This window comes from Nicotiana tabacum, chromosome 3 (assembly GCF_000715075.1).
Source record: "Nicotiana tabacum cultivar K326 chromosome 3, ASM71507v2, whole genome shotgun sequence".
Taxonomy (NCBI): Eukaryota; Viridiplantae; Streptophyta; class Magnoliopsida; order Solanales; family Solanaceae; genus Nicotiana; species Nicotiana tabacum.
In genome coordinates this window covers 31,006,312-31,031,688 of record NC_134082.1, presented here as the reverse complement: position 1 = coordinate 31,031,688, position 25,377 = coordinate 31,006,312, and the positions used below count along the sequence as shown (strand labels likewise).

The 25,377-nt window shown below is 38.1% G+C and overlaps 1 protein-coding gene across 1 annotated transcript; it reads left to right on the top strand.

The window, feature by feature from the left end:
• Nucleotides 1-1,918: 1,918 nt before the first annotated feature.
• Nucleotides 1,919-23,685, top strand: LOC107788511 (chaperone protein ClpB4, mitochondrial). Its single transcript, XM_016610185.2, has 10 exons — nucleotides 1,919-2,373; nucleotides 4,207-4,425; nucleotides 4,499-4,736; nucleotides 15,187-15,382; nucleotides 18,799-18,853; nucleotides 19,632-19,782; nucleotides 20,477-20,785; nucleotides 21,088-21,353; nucleotides 21,446-22,375; nucleotides 23,264-23,685. Exons 1-10 carry the CDS (start codon nucleotides 2,125-2,127, stop codon nucleotides 23,573-23,575), a joined length of 2,925 nt encoding a protein of 974 aa, XP_016465671.1. The 5' UTR covers nucleotides 1,919-2,124; the 3' UTR covers nucleotides 23,576-23,685.
• The last annotated feature ends 1,692 nt before the right edge of the window (nucleotides 23,686-25,377 follow it).

The window sequence follows — 25,377 nt, the reverse complement described above, 5'->3', positions numbered from 1 at the left end:
TCCTGATGCATCCATACTTGTAGCCATTGATCATTTTACTTGCTTTCTAGGTTAGTTTACGTTTCCGCATTTAGATATAAATCTTTTCTCAAATCTATTCTTAGTGTTTGGCATTGCATAATAAGTGATAATTCTCTTACATTCCTAATCGCCTACATATTGTTCTCTGTGAGATTCGACCCCGACTCATAGTTGGGTATATTATATTGCATGTGACCGTGTTCATTTACTTTTTAGTAATGGATTTGGATGTTATCACTTAGCCTGAGTTCGAGCAAACTCTCACTCGGGGACTATCATAAAGCCTAATGGCTAACTTCACTTCGAGTTTGAGAAAGCCCTCACTCGATCATAAAAGCCCAAGGGCTATCTTAACCCGAGTTCGAGCAAACTCTCACTCGGGGACTATCTGTAAAGCCTTAGGGCTAACTTCACTTCGAGTTCGAGCAAGCCCTCACTCAATCATAAAAGCTCAAGGGCTATCTTAACCCGGGTTCGAGCAAACTCTCACTCAGGGACTATCTATAAAGCCTCAGGTGTAACTTTACTTCGAGTTCGAGCAAGTACTCACTCGACTACTGAGCCTAAGGGCTACCCGAGTTCGGATAAATTCTCACTCAGGGACTATCATAAAGCCTAAGGGATAACTTTACTTCGAAGTCGAGCACATCCTCACTCAACTATAAAGCCTAAGGGCTACCTTCACTTCGAGTTCGAGCGAATCCTCACTCGACTGATAAGCCTAAGAGCTACTTGTTCAAATGGTCATTCAGGGTCCATCGATCTCGACCGAAATATCAAAGCCCCGAGCATAGGTTTTTTCAAGGGTCTCCCTCTAGGACTAGCACTTGGCGCGCTCGGCAATCTCCTTTGCCCGAACCTGAGCAGTTTCCTTTTGCGGAATAGCTTTAGATGTTTTGGACATTTTGTTTTTGTAAGCAAGGAAGAATAGAGATTGAAATATTTGGTGCTTTGGAAAGAACAAGCAAAGGAACTCGGACTCAATTCGTTTCTTGTTATTATACTCCAAGAAACGAGATACGATCAAAATCAGGCTTGCATAATTTTGCTGACCAATCAGAACTAGGAGGATGGGTCGAAGATCGACCGCATAGCTCGTCGGACTGAGGCACGAAGATAAGGTATCGAGTTCGAGATTCGAGGTATCTGTCGAGACCGAGATTAGTAATGATCGAGATCGAACTCGAGTAAGACCGAAGATAACACAATAACAGAAAAGCAGAATATCCATTACTGGCCGAGGGTAACAGCGTAAATCTCGGTACAGATCAAATCAGGGGCGTTTGTTTAGCTAATCATGAGATTTCCTTCTGTAATTAGAATTATACCGTAAATAGAATTCATCTACTATATAAAGAGGGTCTTAACCATTTGTAAGGGACTTGGATTCTCACATATTAGAGCCATATAATAGTATTTCTAGCTTATATTCTCTTGTTCATGAGCTTACTTTATTATATTTGTTCTGGTACCAATCCACTCGAGGGCATTCTAACGCGAGGGTTGAATCACGTCTCAACACCGATTTGCTTTACTTTGTTGTTAATTTCTATCACTAATCTTTACATTTATCAATTGGTATTAGGTGAAATCACGTCTCCTTAAAACCACCTTATAAGTTTAATTGTTATCCAATTTTAAGGGTAAACAGGGTCCGACAAGAGTAAAGAAAAGCTAACCATAAATTGGAGCCAATTCTGGCCTTAAGGACATTATTACTTCCAAATTATGATTATGCCGATTTGAAGTGATCATTTCAAGGAGAAGCCCAAACGATATTGCAGCAACAAGAGTTTGAGGGAAACATATACAGCGCACGTGGGAATTTTTGTTCCGTTAAAGGACTCACGATGGTTAGGTTTGGGACTTAAAATGTACCACTTTCTCGACGAATGCAGACTATTAGTGCACAAGTATAAAAAAAACAAAAGGATTATTTTGAGCCCAGACTATTTTGAGTTTTTTCTCACAAGGAAAATAACTCTCGAGCGTTCCACACTCTTCCACTTTCAGTTTGATTTTGCCCCTTCCCCAAGGTTACAGTTAGTCTCAGGGTCACATTTGCACAATTATCAGCCAGACAAAGACGCGAATTTGAAACCTATGGCAACACGTAGAAGCTCTAGCTCTGCTCTCACGGCCCTTGCGGCGTCTCGTTCCCGCCTACTCTCGCGGTTTCGTCCTGCAGTTTCTCGTCTCTCTCAGAATACTTTACTCGGCACCGGCAGGTGTCCACCTCCCAATAGTGGATTTTTTGTTGCAGAAACAACTGCTGCACTTTGGCCGAATTATAACGTGTTGTCCAAAAGTTTCGTGCACTCTTACTCTACTACTGCTGCTAGCTCCGGACAGGCACGACTTTCTTCTTCCTAATTGCATTCTTCTCTGTTCAACGACTTTTCTTCTTCCTAATTGCATTATTCTGTCCGTTCAATTGGAAGTGCTAATAGAATTAACTCTAATTGACGTTTAGATTAAACTTGAATGAATGCTGTTGGTTCTTTTATTTAGCTTTTGATGCGAAGTGAAGTAATCTCTATTTAGATATTGTCAGTTAGAGAACTATTTTCTCAACGTTAAGGAACATCATTTCCAGCCTTTTTTTTTTTGCAGAGTGGAAGCCTTAAATTGTGTATTTTTGGACGAGAAATAACAAAAATGGTCCCTTATATGTGGGGTAGAATAAAATAGTCCCTTAATATACTCCTGAGCAGTTTTGGTTCTTCAAGTTTGCAAAAAAGTGAGCAGTTTTAGTAGTCGTCAATTATTTTAACAAACTCTGGTTGTTTAATTTGACGAATACGAAGTCGCATTTGGAGGTGCATTTTTTGCCGTTTATGATATATTTGGTCTATTTCTGGTGTCTGATGGAGTTTCTGGGATTTAATGGGTCTTTCCTAGTGGTTCTAGTTAAATCCTTTTCTTTTTCATAGTTTCGCTAAATCTAGCAGCCAAATTTTGATAAACAGTTGACAAGATAAAAAATGCTCATGCGTGGCAAACATAGATCCTTCTGATAAGCGTCAAGCAGTGGAAAACACTTTTAGGTGCTGAAGTGGATTTTTATAAATTGGCAGTTACGTGTTAAGTGAGAAGTGGAACTGATAATCAATTAGTATGGTTGGTAAAAAAACTGTTGATAAACACTTTTTTTGCTAAAATAACTGTAATGACCTTAAAGTTATTTACAAATTCTATAATTTTAAAGTATTTATTACATAAAAAGACGAAAAATAGAGGTAATTAAAAGTTATGTTAGAAGAATATATTGGAGATTACAAAAGATCATAGGGATAAAATCGTAAAAGGCTTGGTCAAACAAAAAATGTTTATAAGGTATAACTTTTGACTGATTTTGGCTTACAAGTTCTTCTCGTACGAGCACTTTTGATGTTTATCAAACGTGTAGATAAGCCAAAATGTGCTTACAAGCTAGTATGATCCTCTTAAAGGACCCTTTTATAGCTTAGCTAAATACATGTATTTAAGAGTCTATTTCATACCTACCCGGCTACCCCCCAACAAAAGTTGTCATTTTCTAATTGTTGGACAGGCGGTTTCATTTTACTATTTTTTGACAATTTCGTGGGTCATCCTTGGGGTAGGGTAGGCTGCCTTCATCACACACCCTTGGGGTGCGACCCTTTCTCGGGCCCTACATGAATGCACGATGTTTCGTGCACTGGACTTCCCTTTGTGGAGTACACTTTATCAAAGTTACGTATAAACACATGCACTAAACTAGACTTTTGTGATAGTTGTTTCACTTGAGGCTGTCAGTTTACTTCTTTTTTTGTTTGGCTGCTATTGGTGTTGCCATAAAAACTACTCTAGAGTTTACTATTGATGCTTAGAACTTATGGGGTGAATGAAAGGACGGGTGACTGAAAGGACATCTCCTTCCTCAAACGTGTTATATCTTCTTAAACAAGAAATTTTGATGTACTCAAACAATACTAAGGGGGGTTGTGCAGATAAAAACAGCTATTTATAAAGGTCCATTGGTCTCCCTGGCCTTCTCTAGAATGAGGAGTGCCATGATTGTAGATATTTACCTATACCATATCGCCATTTGTCAATTCTCTTGGATTTGTCCTGATGATTACTTATCTTTAATTTTGGGTAATTTTAAATTGTTTTGGCATATTATTTGTTGTTATGTTAATTAGTATGAAGATTTAACAGATTAATAATATGGACTACACCGAGATGGCTCTTGAGGGTATTGTTGGTGCTGTAGAGGCGGCACGGACTAGCAAGCAACAAGTAGTTGAGACTGAGCACTTAATGAAAGCTCTTTTGGAGCAGAAGGATGGGTTGGCTCGAAGAATATTCACTAAGGCTGGGTTGGACAACTCATCAGTTCTGCAAGAAACAGATCAATTTATATCTCAGCAGCCAAAGGTATGAAAAATGGAGACTGATTGTGGATTCTGATGAGTTCTTGGACTAGAGAATCAGATATTTTTTCTTGCAGGTAGTAGGTGATACTAGTGGCCCCATATTGGGGTCACATCTTAGTTCTCTCCTAGAGAATGCGAAGAAGCACAAGAAAGAAATGGGAGATTCCTTTGTGTCTGTGGAGCATATGTTGTTATCTTTTTTGTCAGACACAAGATTTGGTCAAAAGTTATTCAGGAATCTCCAGCTTACGGAGAAGGCTTTGAAGGATGCTGTCAATGCTGTTCGTGGAAGTCAGAGAGTAACTGATCCAAGTATGTATATATTTATATAGCTTCATGTTTCGTGGCCATGTCTCTTATGATTTCATTCGTTCTGGTTGAATGGTAAATCCCAGTTGGCGAAAGGATCTTACTTTATCACAGCATGAGACGATCCTTACTTTGGTTGATTGGGTGGATCGTGCAATATTGTCTCTCTGGTTTGTCATGGACATTAAATTTTTCCTCTTATTGATGGGGGGAAGTCTTGTAAGGTGGTTAGAGGCTTAGAGCTGATAATATTTCAAAAAGTACTTGGCAAAAAAGGCTAATTCCAAGTAGATGGTATAATACTCCATTCACATGAACTTAGATTTAAATCTGAATTTGAAGAATGACTTTTGATATCAAAAGGTAGAATGAGGAATTAGCAAAATTGCATTGAGGGAGTATGGATGTCCTTGATATATATGACAATGCATATTACTGTCTCTTAGTGACTACATCATGAAGTTTCAAAATGATTGACCATGCTCAGTGCAAATAAGATATCTAATTGTGTCAAAATAGATTTTAGTATGGCTCCGATATTTATCAAGATCTTCCAGCGGCTCTTCCTGTCTAGGAATGAGTTTGAAATCTCGATCCTAAGGGTGTGAACATGTTTGCAATCTGACACGTTTGTTTACTATAGTCGTCAAAAGCATGCTTTGTGAGATAGCAATGCCTATCTTTGATTGTGCTACCTCAATCTCCTGTAATTTTCTCAAATCCTGAGCCTTACAGCAATTGAACAAGTGTTGCTAGAGTTAAGAAACTATTTGGTCATTGCCTTCTATAATAAAATGTCATCAACATAGTCCACTAGTAAATACATTAACCACATTGTTGTGAAGAGCGTGAAGTGAGAAAAAGCGACAACCCCCATTTCGCTTAAAGCGAGAAGCGTAGCACTCACTTTTTTGAAGTGAAGCCGAATTTTCAAAAAAAAATTAAAATAAATACTGCATAGACAACACATGTAATTGTAAGCAAATGTTCAATACTTCAATGTAAAAACTAAATAGTAGCATCAATTAAAGCACAAAATGAGCATCCTATTCTTCTACAAGATTGTGAAATTCTTGTATTCCACTATCATTATTATATTGCTCGTCATCTTCTTCAACTTCTTCTTCTTCATCAACTAGGGACAAAGTAGCCGCCTCTTTTCCCTTCCTCTGTGAACTTGAAGTTGAGGTACTCCCCTTCAAACCATAAATCCTCTCCCCAATTTCACACGCCTCCGCAACATCACCCCAAGTGAAATCAGAAGTTTCCTCAAATACTTCTTCATCTGCATGATCTTCCGGGACTCCAATTAGCCATTCATTAGCATCATTGATGTTGTCCAAACTAATTGGATCAATTACATTGCGAGCATTGTAACGACGCCTCAATGTTCTATTGTACTTAATGAAGACTAGATCATTGAGACGCTTCAAGGTTACTTTGTTCCTCTTTTTGGTGTGGATCTGCAAATAATAAGTAATTAGTAAGATTAGGACAATTGAGATATAATTTAATTATCTCAATATACTAAATCTTTCTTCTTAGTTCTTACATGTTCAAACACGCTCCAATTCCTTTCACACCCGGATGAACTACATATTAGACTTAGAACCTTAATGGCAAACTTTTGTAAATCTGGGGTGAAATGGCCATATTGCTTTCACCATTCAACTGTAGAAGTAGAACAAATTTTCAAAACATAATATTGATAAATTAATAACTTATTAACTATAAAACAACATATAAGCACTCGTTCACCTGGTGACTTCGTCTTTTTTTGTCTAATCGCCATGTTTTTTCCAAAAGTTGCTCAGCATTCCTATAAATACTAAATTGCTCTGTTATTTTATCTTGCACGGATTCTTTGGGTATCAACTTCTCAGTACATTCATAGTATCCATTCCACAAATGTTCATCTCCTAGAATCCTCTCTTCATTGTCATAAAACAGTTCCGGGTTCAAAATAAGTCCAGCTACATGCAAAGAGCTATGAAGCTTACTATCCCACCTTTTATTTATGAAATACACTTTTGTATTTTCTTTGATCACTAAAAGAGACTTGAATAGCCTTCTTTGCCCTATCCATTGCTTCGTACATGTAGCCCATTGGTGGCCTTTGCTCCCCATCCACCAAACAAAGCACTTTAGCTAAAGGACCACCAATCTTCAATGCATGAACCACATTGTTCAAGAATGAAGGAGAAAGTATAATATCTGCAAATTCTCTCCCTCGAGCTTCCCTTCCATAGGCACCGTTAGTGTACTCATCTGAAACAAACAACTTCTTCAAATTGCTTTTTTGCTCATACATCCTATGCAAAGTCAAGAAAGCGGTAGTAAATTTTGTCTTTGCAGTTTCACCAAGCTTCTTTGTTTAGTGAATCTCTTCATCATATTCAATAACAAAGGCCTTTGAACAATAGAGGAATGCACTCTAATTGCCTGATTAAAGACTGAATTGATGGGTCTTTCCTTGAAAATGTCACCGAAAATCAAATTAATGCAATGTGCTGCACACAGAGTCCAATAAATATGCGCGTACCCAACAGACATCAAATCACCAGCTTTAACATTTTCACTGGCGTTGTCCATGACAACATGAACAACATTTTCTGCTCCAATAGAGTCTATTGTACTCTTGAACAAGGAGTATATTTTGGTTGAATCAGTCAAAGAGTCGCTTGCATTAACGGACTCAAGAAACATACTTCTTTTAGGAGAATTCACCAAGATATTGATGATCATTTTTCCATTTCTCGCCGTCCACTTATCCATCATAATGGAACAACCAAACTTGTTCCATTCTACTTTGTGATCCTCCCCGATTTTGTTCAACTCTGCCGCCTCTTTTTTTTAGATATAGACCTCTAACTTCATGATAAGTTGGAGGCTTCATTCCTGGACCATATTGGCCTACGACATCAATAAAAGCAGAAAAAGTGTCAGTATAATTAACACAATTAAAAGGAAGACCTGCATCATACATCCACCACGCAAACATTGTGACTGCACGAACCCTCAAAATCGCTTTGGCATCAATTTGAGGATTACCACTTTTTCCTCCCTTATCCCCAGATTTTTGCGGGAAGTAACAATCCATAGGACCTTTGGTCTTGCCAGTAGATCCACAGCTAGAAGACATTGGTTGCATCCTTCCCTGCTTTTGTGATTTTGGTGGAAGCGACGAAGCATCGTCACCTTCTTCTGTTTCATCATCGTCATCATCATGATTATACAGTTCTTGTTCATGAATCATTTGAGTCTTTAACTCTTTTTTTTTTTGAAGGAATGCTTTCAATTCTGCCTTCACATGCGATGGAACTTTAGGACAATATGCGACATTTGGATCACCACCGATTAGATGCGCTATTTGACCGATAGATTCCCCCATTTGAAATCTTGTCACAAAAAAGACATCTAATTGCCATCTTGTTTTGTTGGTCTCGCTAACTCTTTCAGAGTAAGTCCAAGCCGGATCTTTCCTATCTTCTTTTGGTGCCATTAAAAGAACAACTACATAACACATAAGAAAGACAATAAGAACTAAGAATAAAGGATATAAAAATTAGAGGAAGGGCAGTAATTCTCTTTTAAAAATTGGGCAGAGTTAAAAAAAAAAAAACTAGGCAGTAATTCTCTGTTAAAAATTGGCATCAATTCTGAGAAAGAACCGAAGGTTAAAAAAAAAAATTTGCCAGCATTTCGCTGCTTTTTGGACGTTTAAACAGTGAAAGAAAAAGAAAAGAAGAAGAAGAAGGAGGAAAATCAGAACATACCTGTTGCTGTTGAAGACTTGAACTTGAAGTTGAAGACTTGAACTTGAAGTTGAAGTTGAACTCTTGAAGAAGAAGAAGAACCCCAGTCGATGCTTGTCGATGCTTTCAGAAGTTGATGAAGAAGAAGAAGTCGACTAGTGTCTCTGCTTTAAAACCCTAGTCGCATTTGTTCGTTTAATGAAAGACCAGACATCTTGTTTTTAATAAAATAGGGTTGAGTCTGATTTAAAACACAGAAGCGATCGCTTCTCTCGCATCGCATCGCTTTCCTGCTTCTCGTTTTTTAGTGGGAAGCGGTCGCTTTTCTACACCTAAGTCGCTTCACCCTGTTGAAGCGTGCACTTTCTTGCTTCGCTTCGCTTCTCGCTTAAAGCGAGGAAGCGGACGCTTTTTTAAACACTGATTAACCATGACCATTATAATTGTATACGGGTAAAACCGAGCCCATGATGCACCTCGATTTCCGACAAGAGAAGCCAGGCTCGAGATGTGATGGCAAGGGACAAATATCAAGCCGAAAGTCCCATTGAGCCAGAGCCCTGGGACACGATGCCTGCCCTCGGGAATATCGAGGTCATAATTACAGAATCGGTCCTAACCTCGAACAACTTCGAGGAACATTATCGGACGATCAAGCGTAGCCAACAGAAAGCCGAAATATCCATGACCGGCCGAGTATCACGACGGGGATCTCGGCACGTATCGATAAGGAACCTTCAACCAGTTAATCAGAAGACCTTTTACCTTTTACAGAGTTGTACCTAAAGTAGGACTCCCCTACTATATAAAGGGGGTTTGATAATTCATGTAACACATTGAAAACACGCGTTCCAAGGAAATATATTATCATTTTCTCTTTTATCTAGCTTTTTTCACTTGTTCATCAGTGTTGACTATAGCAAGCCCGGGATCGAGGGTGAACAATTTTACTAAGGTTGAATCTGTCTTATTCGCATGGTTTGAATTCATTTTATCTTTACTAGTTCAATCTAATCCAATTTATAGCTTTGTGTCAAATTAATCCGCGTATCCTTAAAACCACTTATAAATTCAATTGTTATCCGATTTTGAGGGTAAACAATAATGAAAGGAAATTGAACGATCAGCTTCACTTTGGACACTTCCCATGATATTGGACCACGAACTGAATTAGAGAAATTCCAAGCCACACTCCCTATAAGTGTTTTAGACCATATAAGTGACTGTCAACAGCATACTAAGCCTGAATCCTTTGAGCAACAAGCTAGAGTGGTTGCTTCATGTACACCTCCATGGCTAATTCTCCATGCAAGAAGGCATTTCAGATATCCTGTTTATAAAGTGTACATTAAAACATTGACGCTAAAAAGTTAAACAGTTGTGTGGGTGGATACCATATAAGTAGCGACGTCCAAAAAACACTTACCAGAATTAGCATGAGTTTCAGATTCAAATTCCTGCGGAGGCAAAAGACACTAGGTGATTTCTTTTTGTATGTCCAAGTCTTGGTGAACATATGTGAGAAAGAAAGAGTTTGAGAGAGAACTCAGCTTGATTATTACCTTAAGCAGTGGGCTTTAAATAGCTAAGTGCACATATTCTAAGTATTAGATCAAGTTTGAGACCTAGTAAACTTCCACAGGAAAAGGGATAGAGTCAGATACCTAAACCTAGTTATACTCTAAAGTTTTTATGTAATTAGACCTCCTTAGTCTCTATCCTAATGGTATAGTCTCATCTGTGCTGTCCCAAATTAATATATTGAAGAGAAATTCAATCCCAAAGTTGTGTGTGAATTTATATGGTATCAGAAGCCATGTCGATATCTTCCTCCTCCTCCCCTCCATCACCTACACTCGTTAACCCTCTTTCTTCGTCATCTTCCTCGCATGCACCCCTTGACCATGCTCATCACTTCATTTCAGTTAAATTAACTTCTACGAAATTTTTCTTTTTTGGAAGACGCAACTATTACATTTTCTTCGAGGACAAAATCTCCACAAAAACTCCACGGCTATATTGATGGAACTAATCCTTGCCCACCATCACACACTACGGTTGAAGGCAAAGAAATACCAAATACAACCTATGTATAATGGATCTAACAGGACCAATTGATTCTTAGCCTGTTGATTTCATCACTTTCCAAAGAAATGTTGCCCATGAAAATTGGTTTAAATACCTCCAAAGCAGTTTGTGATGCACTTGAGGCAGCCCTATCCGAACCTTCAAATGCACGAATCCTCAATCTTCATATGCAACTTTAAAACTTGAAGCAAGAAGATCTTTCGGTTACTCAATACTTGCACAAGGCCAAACTCATCTCCGACGAGTTGGCAGTTGCTGCAAGGCCCCTTCGTCTTGCCGATCAAAATGTGTACATCTTTAAGGGACTGAGATCTGATTTCAAGGACATTGTTACAACTCTCTCAGAACGACATGAACCAATCACATTCTCAGAACTTCACAGCCTCTTGCTTAACCATCAATTTAGACATGGTTCCTCTATCTCCTCACTTTCCTTAACCACCCCAAAACCACCTGCTCTTCAACAATACCCACAGCTAACTTCAATCAACGAACTACAAATCTGATCGTAATAATGGTTTCAATTCAAATAGGGGACGAGGCAGATCTTCGTGTGAAAGAGGGGGTAGAGGTGGTTGTTCATCCTCAAGGAATTTCTCTAACAATGGACAATCTTGGTCTCAATATGATCAGCGAACCCGGTGTCAAATATGCAATGGTACCAACCATCTTGCATCAACTTGCTTCCAGAGGTACAATCACTTGATTAACCCTATGGCTTATTTGTCTAACCAAGCTCCTTTACCCTCAACTTTGCAATGGTTTGCGGACATTGGAGCCACTCGCTACATCACTTTGGATCTCACAAATATTCATCAAGTTGAAGATTATAGGGGTTCAGATCAGGTCCAAATTGGCTATAGACATGGCCTTTCTATCCATCGCACTGGTAACTCCTCTCTCTGATCACCCTCTTGGTCTCTCTATCTTAAGAATATCCTTCATGTTCCTTCAATTACCAAACGTTTACTCTTTGTTCAACTTTTGCTCGTCACAATAATGTCTTCGAACTTCATCCCTTTCATTTTGTTGTCAAGGATCTACAATCCAGGACACCTCTTTTTACAGGGCAGAGTGATGGCGATTTATACACACTTCCATCCAAGTCTTCTTCTTCTTCCATCTCCCAGCCAGTTCCAGCCTCTCCAACAGCTTCTCTATCCATCAACACATCACCTTCATGCTGACATCTTCATCTTGGTCACCCCCATCAACTAGTACTTACGCAGATTCTTAGGACCTACTACAATCTGAAATGAATGCTTTGCTACGAAATAATACCTGGTCTTTGGTTCCTCATAATCTTTCAATGAATGTTTTAGGATGCAAATGGGTGTTTCTCATTTAAAAAAATTTCTATTGGGGCAATTAAGAGATGAAAAGCCCATCTTGTGGCTAAAGGTTTTCATCAACTTGAAGGCCAGGACTACTCTAAGACTTTCAGTCCAGTTGTAAGGCTGCAACCATTTGCATTGTTCTATTTTTAGCAGCTTCACATGGGCGGTCTCTCCAACAATTTGATGTGCAAAATGCAGTTTTACATGGTGAGCTTCAAGACCATGTGTTCATGAGCCAGCCTTCAGGTTTCATCCATCCTCTTTTTCCTCATCATGTTTGTCAACGTAAGAAGTCACTATACGAGCTCAAATGGCTCCCAAGGCATGGTATATGCGTCTCCATAAGTTCTTGCTCAGCGTAGGCTTCATCACCTCTAGATCGGACACTTCCCTGTTTGTCTGCAACTCAAATGGTGTTGTCGCCTACCTCTTAGTATACGTTGATGATACATAGTCACTGGCAGTGGTACCTCCTTTTTAGAATCCATTTTCCTCAAACTTGGAGATGTCTTTTCCATATGTAATCTTGGTCCTCTCAGTTTCTTTCTTGGTCTTCAGGTTTCACGTGATCACCATGGCATCTCTATGTCCCAAGCTGAACACATTAAGACTATTCTTGCAAGAGCACGTATGTAGCACTGCAAACCTTTAATTACTCCCATGGAAGTGAATGTCAAACTTCACAATGGAGAAAGTCTTAGCTTTCATGATCCTACCTTGTACTGTCATATTGTGGGCCTTACAGTATGTTACTCTCACTTGGCCGGACTTAGCTTTTGTGGTGAATAAAGCTTGTCAATTCATGCACAATCCTACTATGAGTCAGTGGGCAGCAGTCAAGCGCATACTCTGCTATTTGATGCATACCCAACGTATGTGTTTTCACATTCCTAGGTCTCTTACACTCACTTTTCAAGCCTTCACACACTCAGATTGGGCAGGTTCACTCGATGATCGTAAGTCCACTACGGTTATGCCATTATCTTGGGTGAAGCTATTCTCATGGTCGTTCAAAAAGCGGCGCATTGTAGTAGATCTTCCACAGGTTCAGAGTATAAAGCTTTAGTAGATGCAGCTGCCGAGCTGACTTGGATTCTGTCTCTCTTGTTTGAGCTTGGTGTTTAACTTCCCAAAGCTCCAATTCTATGGTTTGACTACCTATCTTTCGGTAATCCTGTGTTTCATGCACGAACCAAGCATGCGGAAATTAATTTTCACCTTGTTAGACAAAGTAGCTCGAAAGGATCTCACAGTTCAATTTTTATCCTCCAAAGATCAGCTTGGTGATGTCTTCACAAAGCCACTAGCTTCCTCTAGATTTGAGTTCCTTTGGTCGAAGCTCAATGTGGTTTATCCACCTCAGCTTGCAAGGGAGTATTGTATCAACTTTGAGTCCTGGTAAACTTAGGATATAGTCGGGTACCTAAACCTAGTTATACTTTGAAGTTCTTATGTAGTTAGATCTCCTTAGTCCCTATCCTATAGTATATACTCATCTCTATAAATGTACGACCGCTGTACCAAATTAATACATTGAAGAGAAATTCAATCACAAAGTTGTGTGTGAATTTATACTAAAAGGAAAGAGAATTAATCACAATGAAAATACAATCAAGCTATACTCTATTTACAAGATCCTAGAATATTCTAGAATATTGACAAGATTCTAATAAGAGTTAGCCCGTATCTGTGCTGGTGGGAGGTAGCAGGTATCCTTTAGAATTAGTGGAGGTGTGCGCAAGCGCCAGAACACCGTGGTTATTAAAAAAAATCCCTACGAATTATTGGTATGAATAACAACAATCTCCTCTATCATGGAATGACTCCATATTAGATGTATCAATAATTTTCCAACGTCTTTTAAATGTGGAAACACTAGAAAAAGTTGACACATTGATTAAGAAAGTAACAAAATGATACGGGAAGTACGAATATCTTTGCGTGAGGTAATGAATGGAGTTGTTATGTCTGTTGAAGGCATGATTAGGATTAGTGATGGAGGAGGAGGAGAAAGTCATTGAATGCTGGCGATGTACTTGTATCATGAGAAAAATCTCATCTGTATTAGTAGGAGGATGTTTATGAACTGATTAGACTCGGACAGGACAAACTTGTGTTTTAAGAAGTTAGGGACTAGTAGATGTCAGGAGGGAAATTTTATTTCATAGAATTTGGTGAAAAGTATAGAGATGAGTGGGAGGTTACATTTGCTGGGACGAACTTTACTTTTTGGGGGATTATAAACATTTGCAACTTTTCTTGAAAATGGGTGAGTAAAAAAAGACACAATTCTGATTAGGATTGAGGTCTGTCTTTTCCAGTAGTGTGATCATGAAGGAAGCAAGTACATCCAAGCACTTCCAATTGTAGATGGTGGAGATTTTGATCTGGAAATTTTAGTGTGGACAGTAAAGTTGCAACATAGAAAAGATTGATTTGTACATTTGCCATCGATAACAATGCTTCTAGCAACATGATTCTAGGGTGAATGGGTTTGTTGGGGCTCTATGAGTCTTCCTCGAGTGGCGGTGAGGTCTAGAAGTCGATGCAAAGAGAATTGAGTGGTACAGTCAGTGACTATGACTCATTCTGTCAGCCTCTGTAATTTTTTGCCGCTATAGCTTTTCAGTAAGTAGTTTCTTCCCTGGTTTTAATGTCATGAAAACTAGAAATAAAAGAATGAAAAATGATGGAAAAACTTGATTATTTCCTCAAGTTTGATTAAGAACTTAAACTAGTTACAATGTTGGTAAAATACAGAATATGGTGAAGTAATTCTCCTAATGTGACTCATTCATAGCAACTGAGTTAACCCAATAAATGCAAATGACTGGACGATCTCGACAAATCCAAGTCTATCAATTTCAACAAGTTTCGCTGCCTTAATCATGACAATATATTTAAGTGATGGTCATTAAATTGGAAAGAGTTGCTGTTGCTCTTGTTTTTGCCATCATTCAGCTGTTCACTGTGGTAGATTATGGTTTCCTACCAAGTCCAATGAAACTGAGCAGTCTTGACAATGCCTGATGTTCAGTTTCTAAAGTCTGTTCTCTCTCCAAAAGTAGAGGAACATAATGTTATCTGATTGGCTCGGGAAAAAGTTGTATGTAGGGTGAAACCTTAATGACATAATGAAACATGTAATGGTCTTTGTGCCTTTGGTTCATTATGTCTGCTACTAGATACTGAAATTGCTGCTGAAAGTGCTTTTTGAGGTGTCACTCATTTTTTCTTGCTGCTATTAATACATAGCGTTCTGATTCTTTTCAGACCCAGAGGGAAAGTATGAGGCACTTGAGAAATATGGAAATGACTTAACTGAACTTGCCAGACGTGGAAAACTTGACCCGGTGATAGGAAGAGATGATGAAATACGGCGCTGCATCCAAATATTAAGTCGGAGGACAAAGAATAATCCTGTTATTATTGGTGAGCCTGGAGTGGGGAAAACTGCAATTGCCGAAGGGTATGATCTCTAGCCTTTTTTGGTCTCACGGGGTGATGTATGAACATGTTTTTCCTTATATTTATTTGTCTGGATCCTGGTTCAGTTGAAAACAATCCAAAAACAGTAATGGAATAGCAGATCTGTGGAGGACATTTTTATTATTACTTGTCTACAATGATATTCTTTTGGTTGGATATGCTGTTTTAATTAGTTTTGTTGAATAATGCTGCCTGGCAAACCAAACATTGAACTTTAAAAGAGTTATGTTTCTAGAAAAGATATGCTCGGAATAGCATGATTATCCACTCAGAGAGGTTTGTGATATTTAGCAGACTGTATGTGGGGTTTACAGGAAAAAATCATTGCTAATACATATTGTTTCTGGACAATACGTTATTCCTGTTAACTATTTGAATTGTGAGATGGGTCAGGGTGTGTTATGTGGAGTTGTTGAAAATTAGTAATTGTAGGATGGAATGAAACAATTATAATCTTTTTTGTTTACCATGGTTCCTTGTGTTTATTTTTAATGAGCAGTGGCGTGGTAATGAAATGTAGTTATAGAACTTCTTACTAAGGGGTCTGCCTATATGTTGCAGAATCAGGATCGCTGACAAGGTTCAGTGAAGAGTTCTGATGGATGCATTCAACATTTCTTGAAAATATATATCAAAATAATGCTGTTGTTAGTGAATCACTGAATTTGTGTTAACTTCCCTTTGATTTGAAACTACCTTACCCGTAAGCCTGTAAAATTGAGGTGGCTTGCAGAGCCTTTGAATGATCAAATTTCTATTTAATAATTAATATAATGCCAAAATTGTGGCAGCTTGTAGAGCCTCTGTGTGACCTCGTTTTAACTTTTTACATAGGTCCAAGGTAGTGTTAGCTGTAATATTTGCGTGTACTTAAGAGTCCTGTTCAAGTGGTGGCATTTTTCACGTCATCTACTTTATGCAATATGTTATGTTTCCAGCCTTCGTGAAATGGGGATGTGTTTTTGACAGATTAACTGATAAAAGTCAATCAGTTCTGTCTCTTGTAATGATCTTTTTCCAGCAAAGGAGGCTTTTTATTTATTACTTGTTACCAGTACGTTATGAGATTTAGAGCCTTTGTGGTTTGGATATTTAAAAAGTTAATCAATACTTACTTTTTATTAGATCAGTTGTGCTAGTTGTAACTTACTTATCTTACATATCGGAATAATTAGTTTGGTTTAACTGCCAGACGAATGTGTTTCTGCACCGGAAGTGAATAATTCTAAATTGATATTGGATAGTGACTTATTTGAGTGTATCTGCAATATAGTTTTTTTTTGCTTAGACGTAGAGAAAGCATATGATGAGTTGGGAAAAAATGTCGTTTAGTGGGTGCTTGAGAACAAAGAAATTTCTACTCAAAATATATAAGTACCATAAAAGATATATATGAAGGAGTGGTCACAAGTGAGGGACCAGTGGGCGGAGATATTGAGGAGTTCCTTGTAACCGTGAGTCCATAATAGGGAGCTGCCCCATAGTTGCTTACCCTGGCTATGGAATAAGTTATTCAGTAGCAAATAGGACGGCATTATGGGATATGCTATTTGTCGATGATATTTTGTTATTTGACGAGGGGCAGGGCAAGAAAGTAACAATCATACCCGAGAGAGTCAATTGTTAATTGACGAAATTAGTTAGGAGCCGATCAAAAGTTGGAATTATGGAGAAGCACGCTAGAGAATAAGGATTTTACAATAGGTAGAAGTTAAACAGAAGATATGCAATGCAAGTTTAGCTTTTGAAGTGAGGTTAGATAGGATACTAGTGTCGAGACAAAAAATTCAGATATCTAGACTCGATCTTTCAATAGAATGACATGATAGATGAATATGTAACACAATAATATGATGGCCGAATTGAAGGAAGCCCATGGAAATGCTTTGCGATAATGATATAGCTACTAAAGTAGAACATAAGGTCTATGGAAACTGGTGATATAAACAGGGTTATATAGGAGTAAAGGCTGGAATTTTAAGACCCACAATATCGGCAAGATTAGCATCGTAAATATGTGGTGTCAGATGGATGTACTATACGACCCAAAAATGGTTGAGTCCAAGTCACTACATTGACAAGATGAGCATCGCAAATATGTTGCGTCAGATGGATGTATACACACCAAAAATGGTTGTGTCCATGTGAAGGTGCATGTAGCACACAGTGATAGTAAATTGAGAGATGGCCACATTTCCATCATGTCTTTCCTAGGCCTTCCAAGTGCATTGGTTTATTGGTGAGACTATGATGACTAAAGCTGTTGAAAAGGTATGAACTAGATCTAAAATTACATGAAGAGAAGTCATCTAGAATCACCTACAATCTCACAGAATCTGCGTGGATTCATTATGAACATAGCACAATGAAAGCAAATTATCAAAAGCATGCAATAGTAATTAGCTAGAGTTGAAGCCTAGTCGCTATTGCTCTTACATTAGGTTGTGTGTTTTCCAGGAGCTTTTAATTTGGTTAGAGATTTGTATATCAAATGTGAGATATAGAGACCCTCTAGTTTTAACAAACACCCTTAAGTTATCTCAAAAGAGAGCAAAATAGATAGATGATTCATATAACGATCCCAACTAGGTTGGATTTGAGGTATTGATTAGAATGATTGATATAGTTATCCAAATTTTAAAAATCAACCTTATTAGTAAGGCAAAGATGCTCTTAACATGTTAAAAAGAAGTCGAACAAGAAATTGTTCTTCCTTTCCTTTGATATAAGATATTTCTCTCCCACCATCCTGGAAGGAGAAGGTAAGGATTGTGAGAATGCATGGGAGAAAAATCTATCTTTTTAAATATATGATACAACGAGCCCTATATATAATATATATTCTACTCCTACTACATATAGGACTAGGACATATTCTACTCCCACTGACTGGAATGATGCACACAACGGCTAGAATAGCCTCCAGAGAGGGTGGAGCAGCAACCGAAGAAAATGTTGGCGGGTTGGGCTGCCGGTAGACAGAAGTTATTGAGTCTCTACTAAGAGAATAGAGGTTTTGGTATCATGAGAAAAGAAGAGAGTACTTATTGACTTGATTATTGACACAATGAGAGTGTTTTTTATAAAGGATTCTTATTCTAGTGATATAAGCTTAAGTATTTATATTATGCTAATGATATGAATAGTGATTTTTCTCTTGTAGTTAAGTAAAGAATACTCCAAAATATCATATAAAATATTTTACATATTCTCCTATTCAGATACAATGAGACTAGGCAATATTAACCTATAATTACTTTGATTCTTTTGGTATTTTAACACGGTTTTTAGTCTTTAAAAGAAATCAGGAAAAAGAGAGGTGAAAGATGGTATCAGCCAAATCTATATGACAATTAACCTCGGAATGATTATGCTTTCTGCTCCTCATCCATGCAGGTTAGCTCAAAGGATAGTCCGCGGTGATGTTCCTGAACCTTTGATGAATCGGAAGGTTATAACTTCTCTTCCTTGGTCTTAATTTGATTGACTTTATTTTATTGTGAAAAGGTCAAGTGATTGTGCATATGCAAGATCTTGGAAGATGGCCTTTGCGTAGTGTGCATTGGATTGCTTTCTCTTCAATTTGAAAAAGATAGTATCTGGGAAAGGCATGTCTTGAAGAAATAAATCAATGGTTGAAAACCTGCTGCCTTTCTCTTGAGAACCATGAGCCGTAACTTGTTGCTTACTGCAAATAGTTCTGTTTCTCGTGTTGCAGTGATTCATTTGTATGACGCCAGTATTATTGGATCATAATTTTCTTTTCAAGATATGAGTCTGCTAAAGACAGTTGATGCAGTCTTTACTCAAATGAACGACCGTGGTTAAGTAACATATTGTTTTAATCATTTCTGGGAGCAATTTCAGTCGAGTTTGATACTAAGTGAGATATGCATAACATTGCACTCAAATGTCAAACTAAATTTTGATCATCTAAGCTAGTCCGATGAGTTAGTCTCTTTTCTGAAACCCCCAACCCCTCACTCAGCAAAGGGGTAGGAGAAAAGGAAACGAACCACCTCATTCTCTAAAAAGAGTGGAACTAAATTATGATGCCTCCTAAAGTAAAGTAGTTGGACATAAGTTTCTGAAGTTTCAAATTTGAGAGTGGGATTCCGAGGAAAGCCTTCTGTAGCTTGAACCTTAATTGTCTACTAGGATTTGTTAATTTCGACTTTTAAGTGCTAATACTGTAATTTGATTTCCTTTTTCCTTTTCATTTTATTTAGTTGATGTCTCTCGATATGGGTGCCTTGCTTGCTGGTGCAAAGTACCGTGGAGATTTTGAGGAAAGGCTGAAAGCTGTTTTAAAGGAAGTCTCTTCATCCAATGGGCAGATAATATTGTTTATTGATGAGATACACACTGTAGTTGGTGCAGGTCTGGTACTTTTTTTTTAATATCCATTTCTCCATGAAGGAAGAAGTTTATTTCTACCGACTGGTTAGAAAATTTGCCAAATGTATTCTTTCTCTCTAAGATCAAATCTCTATTATTTATAGAGTTCGATATTAAAGAAAAGTGCTGACTCAAACTGCTTGTCTGCTTTCAAATCTCATGGCGTGTGGACAGCAAGTAGTGACTGCTCTTTTTGTTGGATGATTTTTATCCTTGCTTAATTCAATCTTAAACAATCCAAAGTTCATGATTTAATTCATTTGATGTCACTGGGAAACACTTGTTCTTCATTCTAGTGAGGTTAAAAAGCACTATTGCTTCGTGATTGTGTTTTAGGTGATCCATTTTTAAATTTGAGCCTGGAGCTGGGAAATGCTTGAACTAAAGTTTACTTTTCTGTTAATTTGAGCCTGGACCTTGGAAATGATTGGAATAGGTTTATTTTTCTGTTCCATAAAGCTGATAAAACATTACTGATGATGTCCTTTATGTATGCAACCGAGTAAAGGAGAAGGTACCTTTACACCCAAGATATAGTTTCTGTTTGTAGCTGGCTTATATTAGTAACTAATTCAGCGAATGTTACTTGGTCAAATTATGTTGATACGTTATATTCTAAAACTTTTGTTTGTTTATACCTTCCTAATCATTGTGTTTGCTTATGCTTTGTGTCTAGGAGCTACTAGTGGGGCCATGGATGCAGGGAATTTGTTGAAACCCATGCTTGGTCGGGGTGAACTTAGATGTATCGGAGCAACCACTTTGAATGAATATAGGAAGTACATTGAGAAGGACCCTGCTCTGGAGCGCAGATTTCAACAAGTATATTGTGGCCAACCATCTGTGGAAGATGCAATTTCCATCCTCCGTGGATTGCGTGAACGATATGAGCTGCATCATGGTGTTAAAATATCAGACAGCGCTCTTGTATCAGCTGCAGTTCTTGCAGATCGATATATCACTGAGCGATTTTTGCCGGACAAGGGTAGGCTAATGTATCCTTAGAACTGCAAGTTGTCTGAAATACTTGCTTTTCATTCCTATAAAATTCTTGTGAACGTTTTTCATGATATCTTCAAATAATACAGCAGCCTAATGTTACTTTTACATAATAAGAAAGTTACAGGGTTACAAGTAGCTTATTTTTATGGCTTCTTTACATGTTTTATTGCATTGAGTGGATCAATGGGTCCAGATTTTCAAGCTTCTTCTAAATGTTTTTAGCTGTGCGTGATCTGACATACGTTACTTGGGGCTTTTCACTTATGCTCAGTTCTTTCTTTTCAGCCATTGATCTTGTTGATGAAGCTGCTGCAAAACTAAAAATGGAAATTACTTCAAAGCCAACTGAATTGGATGAGATAGATAGGGCAGTGCTAAAGTTGGAAATGGAGAAACTCTCCCTGAAAAATGACACGGATAAAGCATCTAAAGAAAGACTTAACAAGCTAGAAAGTGATTTGAAGTCCCTTAAGGCAAAGCAGAAAGAGTTAAACGAACAGTGGGAACGCGAGAAAGATCTGATGACACGTATACGTTCTATAAAGGAGGAGGTAAATTGCATCTTTCATTGATGAGGTCAAATCAAAGTTGCAGTTTTTCTTTGTTTTCTCATGATTACTGTTCAATTTTTTCCGTTGCGTAGATTGACAGGGTGAACTTAGAGATGGAAGCTGCTGAACGTGAGTATGACTTGAATCGTGCTGCTGAACTCAAGTATGGCACCCTAATCTCCCTTCAACGGCAGCTAGGAGAAGCAGAGAAAAACCTGGCAGACTACCGGAAGTCTGGGAGTTCGTTGCTTCGTGAAGAAGTAACAGATCTTGATATTACTGAAATTGTTAGCAAGTGGACGGGTATACCACTATCAAACCTTCAGCAGTCTGAGAGGGACAAGCTTGTCTTTCTAGAGAATGAACTTCACAAAAGAGTTGTTGGTCAGGATATGGCAGTAAAATCTGTGGCTGATGCAATCAGGCGATCTCGGGCAGGCCTGTCCGATCCAAATCGGCCCATTGCAAGCTTCATGTTCATGGGTCCCACTGGAGTTGGCAAAACTGAACTTGGAAAAGCTCTTGCTGCGTACCTTTTCAATACTGAAAATGCTCTGGTGCGTATTGACATGAGTGAATACATGGAAAAACATGCTGTTTCACGGTTGGTTGGTGCACCACCAGGTTATGTTGGATATGAAGAGGGTGGGCAACTCACTGAAGTGGTCCGTCGGAGGCCTTACTCTGTGGTCCTTTTTGATGAAATTGAGAAAGCGCATCATGATGTTTTTAACATTCTCTTACAGTTGTTGGATGATGGAAGAATAACTGATTCTCAAGGGAGGACTGTTAGTTTCACAAACACTGTTGTAATAATGACATCAAACATCGGGTCACATTACATTCTTGAGACGCTGCAAAACACTCGAGATAGCCAGGAGGCAGTTTATGATGCGATGAAAAAGCAGGTTATTGAATTGGCAAGACGGACTTTCCGGCCTGAGTTCATGAATCGGATTGATGAATACATTGTTTTCCAACCTCTGGACCTTAAGCAAGTTAGCAGAATTGTTGAGCTCCAGGTAATACAGATCTGTAATCTGTTGAATTCTGATTCTCCTGACTTCATATGTTTTTCTTCTGTGTTGTTTTCTGTTTGCTGCGGTGTCATCTGCTTTCTGATTACTTTGACTTTAAGAGTTTTATAAGCACTACAGCAGATTACTGTTTGTGCGTTATCTCTGTAAATTTCAGTTTTTCTGTGTGAGAACAAAAAAATGTTTTAGTGTGCATTAGATCTCAAAATTACACATAAGTACATCTCATTTGCTTGGTGGTCGTCGTCCTAGTTTGTCCTCCTTGCTGCTTTCTGATGAGTGCATGGTTGAGTATGTCAAGCTTGAGAACTGCAGCGCACTGCGCATCCTGTCTAATGTCTGCTCTTGCAGTAGTTTTCTAACAGAGTATAATGTAAAATATATCATTTCATCTGGTGGTTAAGCTTTCTCCAAGATGAAACATAATTTGATATCTGTTCTTTGTGGTTCTTAATTTGGGGAAAGTGTTTGGCTATTTCTTATTTTAACCTTATCATCGCATCTGCAGCCATAGCATAACCTTGGTGAGGTTCATGGGAAAGAAAGTTACCGAGGCTACCTGACAATATCGTTAACTGATGAAAATATTTGTAGAACAAAACTTTGTGTTTTCATTATCATTACTATATTAGTTGCTCTCTTTTATCTTTTTTTCGTCCATCTTTTCTGTTTGAAGAGATTTTTCTTCTGTTTCATGAGATAATTCGAGGTGGAACTGCTGAGTGCTATGTATTACATGCGGCTGATTATCTATTTCATTTTCTATAAAACCTTCTCTCTATCGTGAGAAAGCGAAGGTCTCCCTCTGAAGTTATACTGCTGATATTAGAGTTTCTTAGAACCTGACGACTAGTTCTCTTTTTCTCTTCGCAGATGAGAAGGGTGAAAGACAGACTCAAACAGAAGAAAATTGATCTTCATTACACGCAGGAAGCTATCAGTCTACTGGCAAATATGGGCTTCGACCCTAACTATGGAGCTCGACCCGTTAAACGAGTGATTCAGCAGATGGTTGAGAACGAAGTAGCAATGGGTGTTTTAAGAGGAGATTTTTCGGAGGAAGACATGATTATCGTTGATGCTGATGCTTCTCCTCAGGGGAAGGACCTTCTTCCCGAGAAGAGACTGTTGATACGAAGAATTGAAAATGGTTCCAACATGGATGCCATGGTTGCCAACGATTGACATTTCGTCCCAAAAGGTGTACGTATATGATGTAGATGCCTAGGTGTGGATCTAGTTTGTAAAATTTAACATGAATAAATGAAATAGTATAGTTGTCGTGTTTCTGTCCAGCTGAGGGTAGTTAAAGCATAATTTAAACCATGCACGCAACATAAAGCGAGAATTTTATGCACTTTTTCTGCAACGAAATTTTTTGAAGAGAATCATGCACGATATGTTTACAATCCTTGAGTTTCTAAGGAAGATAATAAGGGGGCAACGGAAAATATTTTTCTTCTGTATTTTTTTAGGTGTGGTGTTTCCTTCACCGTATCTAGAAAGTAGAGTTCGATCACCTTCAAGAAGAAGATAATCCCTTGGTAACTTATGGTAAGTTGGTAACCATCCTGATTCCTAAGGGTTGGGATCTAGTCCGGTAAAATTTTCTCCCGTTAAGTTCAATAGGGAATTCATATGTTAACACGTGTTCTGATATGTCGGGATCTATTTGGTCTTTAACTTTAGTTAATTATTCTCTAACTTTTATTTTCCTCTCTGGAGAATCCAGACTAAGGTTGTTAAACGGGTGGGTCGGGCCGGGCTGGGTAGGAAAAAGTTGAAACCGTTCGGGTTTCGAATCAGGCCGGTTACGGATTAAGGGTTACCAGACCTAACGGGTTTGGGTTTATCCAGGTAAAAAATTGAACTGTAAGGGTTACGGGTACAAGGGGCGGGCTAGGTTAGTGTAATTTTTAATTATTTTTTTGTATTTTGTATAACTATTGTAAGTTATATTAATATAAAGTAAAAATATAAAAAATACAATGAAGATGGGAAAAAGTTGCACTTATAAATTGCAAGTGCTACATTTATTTCAAAATTCAAACTTACAAATTGAAAGGTTTACATTTAACAAGAAGTAAACTAATGAAAAAAGAGTAAATTCAAAGGTTTTGCATTGCCTTAGACTCTAAAACCTTTTAAAAAAAATTAAAATCTAGCCGTTAAACCGGACCGGGCCGGTTAACCAGTTCTATAGGAATTTTGGTTGACCGGGTTTGACCGGTCCGATTAATCGAATGAATTAAAGTGAACGGACCAACCCCCTAACCCTAGTAACCCAGCCCACCCGCCCCCTAAGTACCGGGCTGGGCCGGTCCGGGTTTCAATCGGTCTAGGCCGGGCCGGTCCCGGGTCTCCCCGACCCGTTTGATACCTCTAATCCAGACTAGGACCTCTTTTCTCCTTAACTTTTCGGCATGTTCGACATTACTAATTCCGAGATGTTCCGTAACGAATTAACAATTATGAATAATTTAATTCATGTATTACATGTAATTCAATTGTAAAATGGAAATAAATCATATTACTAATGAATAAATATATTCTTAGGAAAGGACAATATGTTGCATTCAAACCTTCAACCAAAATAGTGCCAGATATGGGACTCGATATGACAAGAGGAAAATTAATCTTGAATATTCGAGCACGAAAGAGAACAAACAATTATCAAATCTATAAAGAGAGAAATATAAACTGTACAGATCTTGAAGAAGGGAGAGAGATGATTGGAAAATTATTTGGCTGAAAATTCTAAAGGATTTGATGATAAAAGAATGAAAAGAGGAGAAAGTGAAAATTAAGAAGAGGACTTGGTGTGTGTTATTGCTATTTACCCGTAAAACATTACAGTTGAATTTGTTACGTAGTTTATAGACAAGCGAAAAAAATTATAAATAAATTAGATAAAAAATAAGACTTAGCACTAAAATCAAACAGAAATGGCAAGCCTGGCTCCGGGAGCGATGCTTTCAAGGATAGAA